Raw genomic sequence first — 16013 nt, forward strand, 5'->3', positions numbered from 1 at the left:
AGCTTCCCAAAATCTTAGACGTGGTATGAGCAAGCGCAAGTTTAGACTGAATTTTTGACACCAAATTCTCATTCTGTCGAGCGCATCTGCAAAGGCAACCCATCGCTGTGCTCATATGCCCAGTTTGGCGCGGACGGGTCTACAAAATTGGCAAACCCACACAGAGAGAATTGGGATTGCACGAAGTTCAAAATGCTCCAGTTTTTACGCTTGAACGCAATTGCGCCGTCTACAAAAATAGGCCAGAAATTGACAAGGACTAATGAACACATAATGTAGGGTCTTACCTGTTTATAATTGAAAATCAACATGTTCAACATTGTTTATTTGTTTTACAGAAAATTATTTTTTTTCAACACCAAAAACCACAACACAGAACTTTAGTATCTGCTCTAATCACCTGCCCTGTCCCACACACACACACACAGACACGGACACACAAACACACACAGGCACAGACACACACACGCACACAGGCACACACACACACACACTCACACACACACACACACACTGTCTTGCTACTCTCTCTCCCTTCTTCCACTCGCGCACGGCCACCTGGCACTCTCACCTAATCATACATAAGAACTCAGCCTTTACACATTCACAGCTTTAACAACCGTTGGCAATCTGCTAACTAATTTCATATAACACATTAAAGCAGGGTCGCCAAAATTCTAATTCATCCAAATTCACAAGATTTTAAAGAAACTGTTAAACTGTTATAAAACATAGTCTAACGTAATTCGCTATAACACAGCTAATAAACTTACATTATGTAGTAATGACATTTTCTTTTACGATTACCGCCACAGCATATGAAGCAACAACTTCTATATATTATTTCATCCTTTATATATAGTTTTTGTATTATGATCAGAGAAAAAACTGTTTTCATTCCATATTGTACATGTTGTTCTGAGCAAGATTGTATGACTTGATTTTTGAATCGCTTAGCCCAAGTGATGACTTGACTCGACTTGCTTGGAAACAAGTGGGGCTTCAACTTGACTTGCTTGGTTTTTGCTACAGTAACTTTAGACTTACTTGTAACTTCCACCTCTGCATCCTAGTGGGGTGGGATGTACACATGCTCAAACAAAAAAACAAAAACAAAACAAAAAACACAATTTACACCCATGCATTTTCCACGTACAGCACATTTGCATTTAAGGTGGCGTGAGGCAGGCAACGTAGTTGTCAAATACTGCAATGCAAATGCAATATGTGGCTGCAGGCCTTACATTCTTGCATCGGTGCCCTTTCCTAGTGTCAAAACAAATCCCTTTTAATGCAGTGACCCCGTTGTAATCGCAACAGTTTTTATGCACCACCAGAGACTGTATGGGTGACTGTGTGGATGCTGCTGAGAGCTTCTAATTGCAACAGGTGGTGAGGAGGGGGGAAAGGTCAGGACAGCCAGTCTGGTATGTCATAACTGTAAAGATGCCTGCTCCCATTACATGGACCTAACGGAACAAAGAGATCTCTAGCATAAAAATAAATAAATAAAAAAAAGATGTCCTCGGTACTGACCAAGGATGGTGAGTGTGAGCAGAAGGTTCGTGAACAGCTTGGAGCAGACTCTGGCACATTTGGACTGAGGCCGGGCCTCTATTGGCTCGAGTTGACTCTCGTGCATTCTCACTTCCACTTGTTTAGGCATACTGTTGGCACTGAAACACGGAGAAGACAATGAAATGGTCATCCAATGCAGTATCATTGAACAAAAACTCTCACCTTACAGCATCAGCAATCGTTATATACAGGTACTGTAAGTCATATCGGCAAATCCTTTCAGCTGTTATTGTTCACGATGTAAAATGCAGAAGAAATCAAAGCATTTGCTTGTTGGGGAGAAAAACAACAACTGTTAAATCATTCAAGTGTGATGGTGAGTTGTCATAGCCATATTACCCTTCGTAGTTGCTATGGCAGCCAGCAGATGGAAGATGACGATAATGTGCCGCCTGTAAAGTTGCAGCCTATTGAGATGCTGCTCAAAACACTTGAGCCAGTTTAATAAAAGCAGATCCTTAATGGTCTCTAGTGTGCCATATTGTAATCGGCAGGACACTTTATTAATGTGATCCATTGCAACAGTTCAGCCATTAACACTTCCGATACAGTGGCAATGTTGTAGTCTTTTATTTAAACTGTATTGTATGGAGATCTGGTTTGGAAAATAACAAACCTTAGCCACAAATTTAAATTTTGCGATGTACTGTTAATATAGGTTCTCCCTGTTTGAATCAAGAACATACGCACATAAGATGTGTAAAGTTCTGAAGATTTGATCTAAATATGTCAGTTATTTAAAAAAATTAAAATAAAATAGATTTTTCAGTGACAATTCAATAATAAGGTTGCTAAGGTGCAGAATGGTGTTGTTTTAAAGAAAGACACTGCCAAAAATGGCACCGAAAAGATTGTTCTTCTGAGTCTGACAGAAGATGGAAACGTCTTCACGGTGCCTTTCATTTGCAAGAATCCCATTGCAATGGCAGCAGTCATGGACTGCAGAGAAATAATGTGACTCCGACATTTGACCTCACTACTGGGGTTCAGGGCCGAAATAAAAGTCTCAGCGAGGAACATTTTTATTTTCTTGTCCTTGTACAAACCCCCCACTACCCGCCCCCCTCCCAGCTGTTCACTGTGCTCTTGTTCTTGATTTCCTTGAAATGAAGCTCTGGTAAATTACAATATGCTCCTGTCAAGTGTTTTTTTTTATTAGCGATGAAAGATGCAGGGGGGTTGCCGCCTTGTGAAAACTTCCTAACAATGGAATGGTTTTTCATGGTCTTATTGTTGTTACCTAAGTGCAATGGACCTCTGCACATTCACATTTCGGCATTCACAAATTTGCCCATCCTTCGTTATTTGCAGAAAAATCTGCCTATTCCTGATTTTTCGTAACCTGTTGCTGCAACAAACATGACATCGGTGCGTAGCCTCGTGGTTATCTATGATGTCCTGCAGTAGAGCTCACGATGTAGTTTTGTCAGACTGGGTGGGATGTAACCGTCCACCATGAAGACTACATTGAAAAGGGTCTGCACTTTATCATCAGCCCTTCAATGTTCGTTGAGCAGTATTTCTCTATCACCTGAATGTCTGCACACACATTATGTAGCTGGAGTGTGGCTGAGTCTGGCATTTTGTTATTGATCCATAGATTTAGCTTAGCATGCAACCTGCCACATCTACGCCGCCTTGGTTACGTCAGCTTATGTCTGCTTCATCCACTCAGGATTGGTGCTTTAGCCTCATGCCAGATGATCACCAGAGGTGCTTGAGCTGCTCGTGGGGGGGCTAACAGGTTTGCCAAGGAATGCACTGAGTAACCAGTTTGACAGAAATCAATAGTCCAGGATGTCCAGAGAAAGCACAAGGTGAGTTTTCTAATGTCGAAAAGCACTTCTCTGTCATATATTATCTTGGAGTGTGTGGTGCAATATTGCCAGGATTTTTTTGTTTTGAAGGCCTGACTTTACTGGCTACAGGATGTTTTGTGAGAATGTGGTGCCAAACGCACCCAAAGGGCCATGTTGCCTTGAGTTGTGAATATGAGCTTATATTGTGGAATAAAGCTTGCCATCTGATTGAACCCCTTCATACAGAGCAAGCACTGAATTCAAGATACAAATAATCGCAGCAGGAAGAACAAAAAGAGAAGTTTGTGTCTGGAAGATGTCACAAACATGTTTGCCATGCAGGGCACACTACAAGAATAAAAGGGTGTGCTTTAGGGAAAGTTTTCTGCGCTTTATTTTTAAGGGTAAAGCAATGTTTGTAAGTATTTGAAATGCTGTTGAAGTGTTTATGGGATCATAGTTTGTGGGATTATTATAGTTTGTGATGATAACCAATTTTAGGGGTGCATCATTTATTCATAGAAATTCGCTATTCGCGGTTGGGCTTGGTCCGTATCCTCCGTGAATAGTTGGGGATCTACTAATTATTACACGCAAACGCACACACACACATGAGCAAGCTCACACATCTCCTCAAGCTTTGTGTATTGCTGTGAGATTGACTATAGGAAGACCACCTGGGCAGCTTCCAGGCACACAGATGGAGTGTTCCGATCTCCTCTTATTAACTTCAAAGTGAAGTGTGAAATACAGAATGAACATGCAAACAGACGGCAAAACATTCCCATTATACTGCACCGCGGCTTGTGTTTCGTACATAAGGCAAAGAAAGCTGAATTAGTGAGAGCACAGAAAAATAGAGATGAAAAATGAGCAGTACTGCCGAATTCCATTCCATAAGAGTGATGATGAGTTAATTAAATTCTTTCGCACTTCTCTCCCTTTTTCATTATTTTTAGCAGTGAAGAGAGAGGAAGCATATGTTAAATGTCATGGAGGTCGGATATTATTCTGTCATGAGCCTCTCATTAGAAACCTTCTCACCAAGACATATGACAGCACGAACTTGTAAAAAATTATACTTGATGAAGTTATTATTCATAACCTGGGTAAATTTTGATGTTTTTTGTTTTTTTTTGGGGGGGGTGGGGGGGGTTATATCTTATGGCTGAAATGTGTGGGTTTGTAATGGAAAATATTGCCGTATTATATTTACAAATTGAATATGATTCATATCACGGATCTGACAGTTTTGTGAAATGCAATCCTTTGTAACATTCTCAAGGATCTTTGTGTCTTTTGGTATATTAGAGCATTCTAACTCTGAATTTAGAACACTGGAAATGGCTTGAGAGAGAATAATCATTGAGATCAAAATAAAAACTAGAATTGAAATGGCAGATTTTATACTGCATTCAGTATGTCTTCTCACAAAATCTTACAGTCTATTGCCACATTGTATGCCATTTCTAGCCAGACAATAATAATAATACTATTGTAAATAAATGCTATTATTATTATTATTATTACCGAAATGTTGGACCGTTTATCAATCATTTTTGGCAGTACAGACATACAATATATAAGTATATTATATATACATATATATTATATATGTATATTATCATAAAGAGTTTGACAAAGGGAAATTGTAAAAGTCTTGAAAACTTGAATAAATGTAAATTGTGTTAGGAGCAGATACAGTATGCGATTATAGTGACACAAGCTTAAAAAGAAATATTTTCGGTTAGTGTAGTCCTGAGAAAATCATTTAACTTGATGTGGTAAATAAATCTGTCTTGGCTATTATTAGCTGTTCACAGAACCTCATGAATCAACTACCATGTTATATACAGGTGCGCATGCGCCTGTGTGTGCACACATACACAAGGGGGGAAAGGTCTCAGATGAACAAATCAATTAGTCTTGGCTGAGATCTTTGTCAGATTTATTGTACATGGCAACAAAGCCAGCAATGAATTCATGATTGTCTGAATTAAGAAACTCTACGTTTAAAGCTTAAAGTGACACAACTCACCCCTGACCTTTCTGAACGTGTCAATGCCGAATGGACTTACTTCATTTCAGGTGGAGATGAGGTAAGAGCTATATACATTGACCAGGGTCACTTGTCCAGCTTTGGTATTCAAATAGCGAATCAGTCTCTGTGAAATCACGACGGCACCATGCAACGAAGACGAACGTTTAGCAGCAGATGATAGGCTCCCCGGTATGGCTGTTGGCGGCAGCCAGCATAGATGTGCTGCTAGCGCTCAGATGTCCTCTTCCTGAGCATCCACAGAGCAAGAGTCCACTCGGATCAGACCGCAGAACAAGTCGCCGCAAGGGACCACCTGAATTGCCCCGTCCTGACGTCTGCAGACCCCCACCCACTCCGAAACTAAGCCCCCACCTCATGACTCCACTACCAACACCCCCTGCCAAACACACACATATATACACACAATAAATACATCAATAAATAAATAAATAAATAGGATGTGGAGTGAGAAATTAATATGTGAGTTTATGAGCACAATCCCTGGGCGCCTCCATTCCCTGGACACTGTAATCCCCACTCCCAGACTGATCCATCTCTGTGGAATACGGCAATAATGATGCCCGCTAATGGCTCAATATGCAGAGCTTTACAAGCAGACATTTTGCTGAAAAGGATGATTTAACAGCAGTAATGTTTGCCATCCCGGTGGACAGCAGGTGGGAGGAGTTCATGCTTACAATGCTCTGCGGTTATGCGACAATATGCAGTATTGTGTCTGTGCGGCGATAAAAGCAAAAATGTATATATCATCGAGCAGGGAATAGAAACAGATATGGCACATGAAGGTAAACCATCAATTCATGTCTTTTTTAAATCCCAGGACAAAAAAAAAAGACCCTCACTTGAACCCCAGAGCACAAATGACCATCGTGATTCATGTGAGGATGGACTCAAGCTGATTTCTCTCTCGTCTCCCAGCAGCATGGGACTTCGCATAGCATTCAGCAGTATCACATTATTCTAATTAGGGAAATGTGTTGGAAAGCTATTTCCTCTTCAAACAAATGGCCGGCTGCACCACAAAAGCCGGTGAATGTCATCCTTGCCGGCAAAGGTTGTGTCATGAGAAATCACTCATCCTTAATCCCTTGCCATGTCATACTTATTCAGAAGACTCTCTCAGGGAAAATGGAGCATTTTTATATGAGAGTCAGGGATACAGAGAGGAAGGGGTTACAGGGAGACGCTCTGGAGAAAAGGGGTTGCTGCGATCCCCCCACCTCACCTCAGCCAAAAGAGGGGCCGAAGAGGGGCAGGCGGAGGCGGCCATCGCTGCTCTTGGCTGGTACCATGTGAAGCGTTCTGTTTCCTCTCTCTTTTTTTTGAGGGGCTTTGTTTCACAAGCAAACAGTGGAAGTGGCCCCAAGTTACCCGGCCAAGCACTGCATCTAAACTGGCAGGGGTGAGAAAAAAACGGGAGGGAGGGGGGGCCGGGTTCAAATTGGAATATAAGAATGTAGCGAGAGGGGAGGGTAATGGGCACGCTGGTTCTTTCAGGCCACTGATGTCATGCCTGTGCCCACCGTGGGAGAGCAACGGCGGGACCAAGACGCCCCTTCTTTCTCTTCCTCCACAACCTTTTTTTTTTTCTCAAGATGAATGAATCTTTCAAAAGCTGCGGCTCATTGTGAGTCGTAATCGACGGCGATTATCCCGATTTTATGCTGCCTTCCCAGTGTATGGAGGTTCCTTGAGTGCTGGCTTTGAGGGCTGCTGGACCACAAGGGGTTGTCCTGGCAACACTTTGCAGCTTAGAGAGAAGGGGATGAAGGGGAAGGAGGATGCTCCCAGCCACACAAATACACACAGCACACAAACTTTAGCATACACCAACAGGGTTGCAATCTAAGGATGGGGTACAGCATTAGTCAATGGCAAATACATGAATGAGAAAATAGCATTCATATAAAAAGAGTGCAGTGAATTAGATGTGTCAGTAATCGGTGCTTTAAATCCACTATAGAACACAATCAGTGCAGCTTTGAGTACATAACTAACTAACTAATGCATTTGTACAAAACATGTCTGTTTTTTTGGTCAAATGTGCTTTTTGGAAAGCAAGCGCACTGAGGAAGATGTAAATAAGAATACACATTTCCCACTGGTGTCTCTGAGGCCCAATGCCCATTCTCATGACTGGAGCATCACAATATAATGTGAAGTAAAGACAAGTGGAGCTCGGCCAGGACTCCGGATATATCTAGGCCCGCTGGGCCTCACAGCTACTTTGTTATGTAGTGGGAAGAAATGGGCTCGTGCATTCTGGCGGCCTAGGAGCTGTGAAAAAGAAAAATGAAGCCCTCAGCAAACACTACAGGTTGTGCCGTGCATAGGGAGTGGGAGATAAATTCCAGCATCTAAAGAAATGGAAGCTTTGTCAGTATGTCTTTTAATTACACTTTATACTCCAAGATGGTTTTCCAGAGAACATTTGTGATGCAAACTAATAATAGTTATGAAATCTGGTTGATTACATCTGTCGGTGTGAGCCCTTTTGATCAGCGCATGGATTTACACTAAGTGGCAACAGCGTTAGAAACCCTAGAGGTCTGTCCAATAAGAAACAATTCCACCAATACAAATACAATGGGAATCTTGATGGAGATCATCATAGAAGTATGAATTAAAAAATATGCTTTATATTGGTTGTTCACAGTGCTGTAAACCTGTACAGCGTCACACCGATAGGTGTTTCTAATGTATTGCTAAAATATCTACCACAACTGCTATGATAAATATTGTTTCCACAAATAATTATCAATATGCAGTATACTTTGCCTACTTCCCACTCAAAATACTAACTAGTAACTCATAAAAATGATTACTGAGGTACAAAGAAAGATAGTTTCTGACTTTATATGAAAACATTTTATTCTCTTGTACTTTCCAAGCTGAAAAGTTGACAATGACGAGCTCACGTTGTCTCCATAAGCGTTTCCGAGTCAGTGCTTTTGCCATTGACACTTATGGTCATGGAAATGGACAATGCATTTTCAGTATTCTGCCATTTAGATGACCGTGGAAAAGTATCTAAAGGGTAATGCCAGACTCATTATATTCCGCTGTTTGGTGGACAGAGTGATGTCGCTGTCAAACGACAATGAGAGGATGGCAAGAACACAAAACATTTTTTTCCTCTATCGCATTTTGTTAGAACAAAAAGAACACAAAATGAGGGATGTCCTTCAATGTTGTCTTTTGTTTAAATGTGTAATGCTCCCCTTTTTCTTTTTGTCGTACTATTACACTATTACACTGTCTATTACTACTACTGTCGTACTATTACACTGTGTTGCACTGCTTTGATGTCACATAACTGACACAGGATCTCATCATTCTGCCGGCACATCTAACACTGTGGACAGATCAGTGTGCACCATTCCAATGTCATGACAATTGACCACTTGTGGCAATTCTTCGAAGATTGTCAGCAGGGCAAGAATTCAGTACCATGGTCAGTGACCACCTGGTGCTGAAGGAGCTGACCATCTTGCTTGTGGAAAACACATCCGAAGATTTAGTGCACTTTGAAGTTCCACCCACAATCCCAGCTGTGTGACTGAACATCATGTACACCAACTTCCAATTCATCATTACTGAACATTGCACAACAATGTTCTTCACTTCCATTTTTACCGTCCAATCTCCCAATCTGGCGATATACGACTGAAGGGTATTTCTCTACCCGTCAGCATCCTCGAATTTTTCTCTTTGTTTCCCTTTGTGTTCGTAATGAGGCAGTGATTAGAGACAGAGCCTCTGGGAATCCCGAGGCTCGTGTTGTAGTCTGCATAGGTCTCTCAGATGTGACCAGTTCAGCTCTAATTACGTGCTAACAGTCTATTATGCTGGAGAGGGTTTGGGATAGACTGATTTGGATAATTCCCATTCATCTCCATGAAGTATCAGAGATGTTGAGTTTGAAATGTAATCCGACCACAGGCATCTTCCCTGCTAGTTTCTCCAGTGAAGTAAATGATTCCGAAAATTGTCTGCACATCCCTTTACTGTCTTTTATCATGTATGTTGTTGAATCGGTATTCCTCTTGTGGTATTGATATGAGGCCTTGTTTTTCAGGATGTTCCTTGAAAACTGTCCCCCCCACATCCAAACTGCCATCAATCTCCTACAGCAGCACAGATGAAAGGCCAGTGGAGAAAGGAGGCTCATCCATATTCATGATTACTTTCTCTCTGCACTGTGGCGGGCTTTCACACCTATTCCTGGCATCCTCATTTCTCATCTCTTTCTTATAGATGTGCGGCTGTTCACGCAAATACAAAGCTGTGCCACTATCATTAGCAAAAGGCACATCTGTTAAACAGATCTGGATGTGTGGCGGCGGACTGCTTCTTATGGCTTCGGACCATTCCACACAGGAGCTCATTAAATCAGCTGGTAAGGCAGGACCACCCCACCCCCTACTACAGCACCAATATTATCCACCGCATAGCTGAAAGGAGAATGACAGAGGATGAGAGGTGTATAGTAGACAGAGGGAATGGTAGAAGGGGCCAGGCAGGAGGAATGCCACAGAGAGATGTGTAGTCGTGCACGGAGGAAGGGGACTAATAAACGGGGGGAGGGCAGAGGGTGTGGCTGCTCATAAAGGTAAGGATAGAGACAAAGGACAGAAGTGAAGAAGAGTTAGGAATGTAATTGAAGGTAGAGATCAGATCAAAGCAATCGCGACAAGTGTCTCACATGCACGGTTCATCGAGGGAGTCTGTTATCAGGGAATCTGTTGGCTATAGAAAGAGCTGACAGCTGTGCTGGGCAGCGCCGCCTGTGAAACGGCATGAGTGCACAAGTCACATTTCATACATCGATAGACTCACCTGCCACTATCAAACATAGACACAGAAACATCACAAGCCTTTACGTGGACTGTCTCGCAAATTTCCTGCACATTAACATGTAATTGCGCGCACAATATATTGCACAGTCGATTGTTGTCATAAAATCTCCGCTGGACCTCGTCCTAGGTCTCAGCGTCATTCAGGATTTGCCAATAAGAGGACTAAGGAGGATGGATGTCCTCGTACTAATTAAACACCGGAGTCTTTTGGGACTGAGCACCGCCTGTAGCAGTTGCAATGCCAGGCTCTCCTTACACCAACCCGCAGTGTTGACAGAAAGGGCATTCCTACACGCACATGCACAACACATCACATCAGGCGCTTAAGACAGACAACTACACGCACACACGAATACCGTGGTGAACCCGTAAGGCACTCACACCCACCTTGTTTGCCATAATCTCACTTAAAATACTAAGAGCATATTTACTGGAATAAACACCAGCACCACAACCACATTACAAATAATATTCAATCATCTGCTGTTTCTGCTTCCAGAGAGAGTTGACTCGAGAGGTCCATAATACGCCACAGCCAAGGCTGTATCATTTACTGAGCACATACAATAATGAGATCTATTATTTATGATTTTTCATCATTCTCTATGGCAACAAGGTCCATAGCATTCATAAACACATGTGGTTTCCCACATGTGTATGTATTTGTTCTTGCACCGTAAGATTGAGCATGATACTAAATGCTTCTGTTTTTCCATCGTTTTTTTCTCACCCCTTCTTTTTGTTGGGTTCTCCCAAAGCATTGTTACATCCACTATCAGCTAAGGCAAAGGTAAACGAATGCAACCAAAAACAATAACATACATTTTTGACAACAGAAGATGGAATTACAAAAAACTTACTTCATTAAATTATTTTAAACTTTCACTTGGAATTGCGTGATTGCTTTTATTTCAATATTACCACTATTCATTATGAAAATGAGATCCAAAGTTATTCCTTTTCTTAGAAATAGACTATCTCACATCAACAGTCATCCATCCATCCATCCATCCATTTTCTGAGCCACCTTTCTTCACAAGGGTTGCGGGAGTGCTGGAGCCTATCCCAGCTATCATCGGGCAGGAGGCGGAGTACACCCTGAACTGGTTGCCAGCCAACCACAGGGCACATACAAACAAACAACCATTTGCACTCACATTCACACCTACGGGCAATTTAGAGTCATCAATTAACCTACCACGCATGTTTTGGGATGTGGGAGGAAACCGGAGTGCCCGGAGAAAACCCACACAGGCACGGGGAGAACATGCAAACTCCACACAGGCGGGGCCGGGGATTGACCCCGGACCTCAGAACTATGAGGCAGACGCTCTAACCAGTCGTCCACTGTGCCGCTATCAACAGTCATACTTATTGTACATAATTAGCAAAATCCATGCAAAAGCATTTTTCTGCATATTTTCCCTGTTTCACTTATCTCCGTCTCGGCTACATCCCCCATGGGGCTCACTCGCCTTAACCCACTCAGAGGACACTAAAGCCCCTTCAGTGGGGGAGTAAGCTTACCACATAAATTCCACGAAATCCTGGCTGACTGTTATCCTACGACTAAGTGATGAACCAGGATTTTCTGCGACGTCACAATGGATTGCATCCTTCACAGTGCAAAAGCTAGCTGGAATTAACTAAAATTACTGTAATAAAAAGTAATAATGTATTTTAAATTGCTGCCAAACTTTATCAAGATGCTTAATGGCAAGGATAAGGGTATATTTATTTGCCGTAGATGGATAGATAGATAGATAGATAGATAGATAGATAGATAGATAGATAGATAGATAGATAGATAGATAGATAGATAGATAGATAGATAGATAGATAGATAGATAGATAGATAGATAGATAGATAGATAGATAGATAGATAGATAGATAGATAGATAGATTCTAGTCCTAATTAAGCAGTGTATAATGCAGTGAGCCAAAAGCTACAAACAAAAACCCCTCTGTGTTAATCAGCCATTGAGGCAGAGCGCTCTTGGAACACGCCATCCCAACTAGAATAATGGGCCACTTTACAGGCTTCCAAGTTAGTTCACAGAATATCGAGCTGGGAAACCGCTAGCACGGAGTTCATGGGGAGGAGGGGTGATTTAATTGTTTCCTTCGTTTTTGTTTTTGCAGGCCCCTCCACCTCTTCGCCTCTCACCCCTTTTGGTTCTGAAAGGGGGTTCTGACAAACAGGCAATGAAGGGGATTGTTGTGTGTTCCGTTGCACAAGTGGGTGAGGTAAACAAACTAGACAGTATGCTCTATCAGCTGGGCTTGTGGGGATGGTGATAGGCTCAGCGGCGGAGAGCTGCTCACACGGTGAAGGATGATTGGTTGAGCATCGTGGGGTAAGCGCGGTGCATGATGATGGGGGAGTGAAGGGGAAGCTCGGTGGGGTATAAAGGGTGACGGCAAAGGCTCATGAGGGCGAGCGTAAAAAAAGCGCTTTTTCCGGAAGAAGGGGGTGGGGGTCGGGGGGTCTCAGTACTTAAGTTCTCATGCATGAGACCCCTTTGGCTTCCGAAAATGTCCACAAGTGATGAAGCACTCCCGCATCCGAGCGGACAAGTGGCAGCTCGGCTCTTTGCTCCCACAGCTCAAGGCCATTTACATGCTCAAGAGGAACATTAATGCCTGCCGATCCACCCGGAGTGAACAAAGAAGCACACAAACCTCGCTCAGAGGCCCATTGCGCACTTCATTGAGGATTTAAAGGGGCAAAGGAAAGGTGGGTGAGGCAAAAAGCGATAGTAAGGCCCTGAAATACTATTTCGAATAAATTTTTTTGTCATCACTTATACATAAATGATACGTTCATATATGGGAAAACATCTATTTTCTTTCAGCTCATCCTCTAAAATGGCTCGAAATTATATTCTCAAGACAAATACTGTATGTGGAGGACAGCTGCAAAAGCTTTTCCTATGAGGGCAGAATTTATTTGTCAAAAGAAAAGACTAATATTAGTTTGCAAAAAAAAAACCCTCAGTTATCTCATTAGATTACTGTATTGAGTAAGTTTTCTGTATTCTGGTGTTAAGTGGGTCTCTCTGGTATTAACCATTACTTTATATCTAAATGTCTTCTGTGTTTTTTTCCCCCATCTTCCTAAAATATCTGTCAAGTCTTTTCTCAAGACAAACATGGACAACACCCAGCAAAGTATTACTATTGTCTCATATTTGTTTTGAGCAAATCAATTACAGTACTGACCTTCAATTATGATTCTTGGTTTCAAAACAAAGGGCAGATTGTTCTCAGCAGCTTGGTCTTGGTGTCAGGAGAAAAAAAATAAAAAATGAGACCCCTCCCTCCGTTTACCCCCAACCCCTTTACCATTCATTCTCAGAGCAATTCCGTGACTCCCACTGCTGACCTGAATTCTGATGGAGCAGGTGCCAAAGGGATGTGGGTGGTGGACAGTGGTGAAAGGATGCGTCTGCTGTACCAACGTAAACACATGCTCAATCCCACCCAGGATCTAATTTTATTAGTGACTCACTCGTATTGATGGTTTGGAAATGTACCATATTTTTCAATAAAGTGCATTTGGGGGTCAACGAGGAATCTTTTGGCTGGTAATGACATCGGAAAGGGGCAACGGACCATTGTCTTAAGCGATATTAATATAGTATAGTAATTTCATTTGAACTGTTAACTGTGTTAATATAATATAATATAATATAATATATAGTATATAATTATTCTATATGGTAAAAATATGAAATTTCCTCCTCCTGTAACTTCGTTACGATGCCTGTGATGAGATATTGTTTATCCTGTATTTTGTTGGCTGTGGAACCGTCCACTGAATGTTTTTTTTTTTTTTGGGGGGGGGGAATTGTTATTTTTCTCATGTATCTTTGACTTTTACTGTATCTGGGCTATTGGTAGCATAACAGTTCAGTCGTGCAGTCTTGGAAAAAAAAATATTTGACCATTTGTTTTCTTCAATTTCTTGTTCATTGGAACGCCTGGCACCCCTAAAGGTATATTACCTGAACAATACAATGAACACCACAAAAATGCAGTTGATTCCATAATACTTTGTACTATTTGACATGCGTAAGCTTCATCGTATCGTCAGTGATTTTGGTTATTTTCAAGAAAACCATGGAAAATGGCTCCATATCAGCTCTTAAATTTAACTCTTAGGAACTATTTTTGTTGTTATCATTACATGTGTCCAAACAAGTGGACCTTTAGATGTACCAGTCGGTAAACCTGAAAAAGAAACTGAAGAAACAAGGGGGGTCTTATCAATTTTTTCCATGACTGGAGCTGACCTTTGTCCAGTTACCATAGGAATAATGCCCACTGTGTGCTCCATTCACCATTGATTGGCAACCAGTCCAGGATGTAATCTGCCTTCATTCTAAATATTTTAAGATATGTTCCATCCTGTAGTGTGACCCTAAACAGGATAATCAATATAGAAAAAGAATGTACTATCCATATTTGTCTCACTCTCTATTTTAATGCATTGGTACATATTCTAATTTGGAGTTCTTCAGATGTGCTGCAGATCTGGTATTTGTATTTAAATGACATAAAATCTCTCACAAATTAAGGATATGTAATAACATTGTTGAAAGTCTGTTAAATAGCAGTTGTCTCATAGCAAAACTAAGGAAAAGCCAAAGTCATTTTGCCGCCGAGCAGCCACCTCTGTTGTGGTGAATGCTCGTGTTGTGCTCTTCCTGTGCAGTCAAACAGAAGTGAAGGGAGCCAAGCTTTTTGTTTGCTCAACCCATGGGAGAGACCCCACTGTGTGCAGACCCCTGAGAACTAAAACACGGATACTACATTGGCGAAAAAAAAAATAAAAAAAAAGGTTGGCAGATCCATATACTACGAATCCAGTGAACATAAATTTAAAGAGTACAAGCTCAAGCACATGAATACAGTTAGAAATTGGTTGATATTAAGGCAAAACCATACAAAAGCGAAATGAAAAAAAAAATAGAGAAACCTAGCTGAGAACATTTAGGAGTGCATACGTGAGAAAATGAGAAGCAGTATAGACAAACACAAGGGTGGGAGAGAGTGAAACAAGGAGTTGGACGACACTTTGGCATCATCCGTGTGTTCCCAGGAGGATTACACAAGCAGCGGATGCCACACAATGACAGTAGGAACTCCATGAATGGAAAGCACAACATTCATGTGAATGGGGAATTCTTGTGACTACTTCACTTGATATCACTTTTTATCCAGCTTGAATTGTATGTAGAATACAATTTTGTTTCCGCCGAACAGCGGAAGCGAGATAAAGTGTTGGTCCCCTCCAGGCAGGTGACATATGCTGCACCTACATGATCCTTGTGCTGCCCTTTTACCTCACCATGGGCATGAAAAAGAAGCTTCTCTGATCGCTACAGTAAATGGTTAGCACGTCCGCCTCACAGTGCTGAGGACCTGGGTTCAAATCCCGGCCCCGCCTGTGTGGAGTTTGCATGTTCTCCACGTGCCAACGTGTGTTTTCTCCAGGGACTTCGGTTTCCTCCCACACGCCCCCCCCCCCCCCCCCCCCAAAAAAATGCAGGGAAGGTTGATTGAAGACTCTAAATTGCCCGTAGGTGTGAATGTGAGTGTAAATGGTTGTTTGTTTATATGTGCCATGCGATTGGCTGGCGACAGTTTAGAGTGTACCCCGCCTCTCGCCCGTAGATAGCTGGGATAGGCTCCGGCACGCCCGCGATCCT

The 16013-nt window shown here is 42.0% G+C and overlaps 1 protein-coding gene across 5 annotated transcripts in view; it reads right to left on the reverse strand.

The window, feature by feature from the left end:
- Positions 1-16013, reverse strand: part of slc1a2b (solute carrier family 1 member 2b) — a 36194-nt gene that overhangs the window by 17993 nt on the left and 2188 nt on the right. For 3 of the 5 annotated variants that reach the window (XM_061677606.1, XM_061677604.1, XM_061677607.1), the window contains exon 2: positions 1537-1676. In XM_061677606.1, coding sequence (XP_061533590.1) covers positions 1537-1676 — 140 coding nt within the window. Of the gene's footprint in view, positions 1-1536; positions 1677-5455; positions 5732-16013 lie in introns of those variants that run through there. The other 2 variants (XM_061677608.1, XM_061677605.1) reach the window with 1 other exon arrangement.

The sequence above is a fragment of the Phycodurus eques genome, chromosome 5 (genome assembly GCF_024500275.1).
Source record: "Phycodurus eques isolate BA_2022a chromosome 5, UOR_Pequ_1.1, whole genome shotgun sequence".
Lineage (NCBI taxonomy): Eukaryota > Metazoa > Chordata > Actinopteri > Syngnathiformes > Syngnathidae > Phycodurus > Phycodurus eques.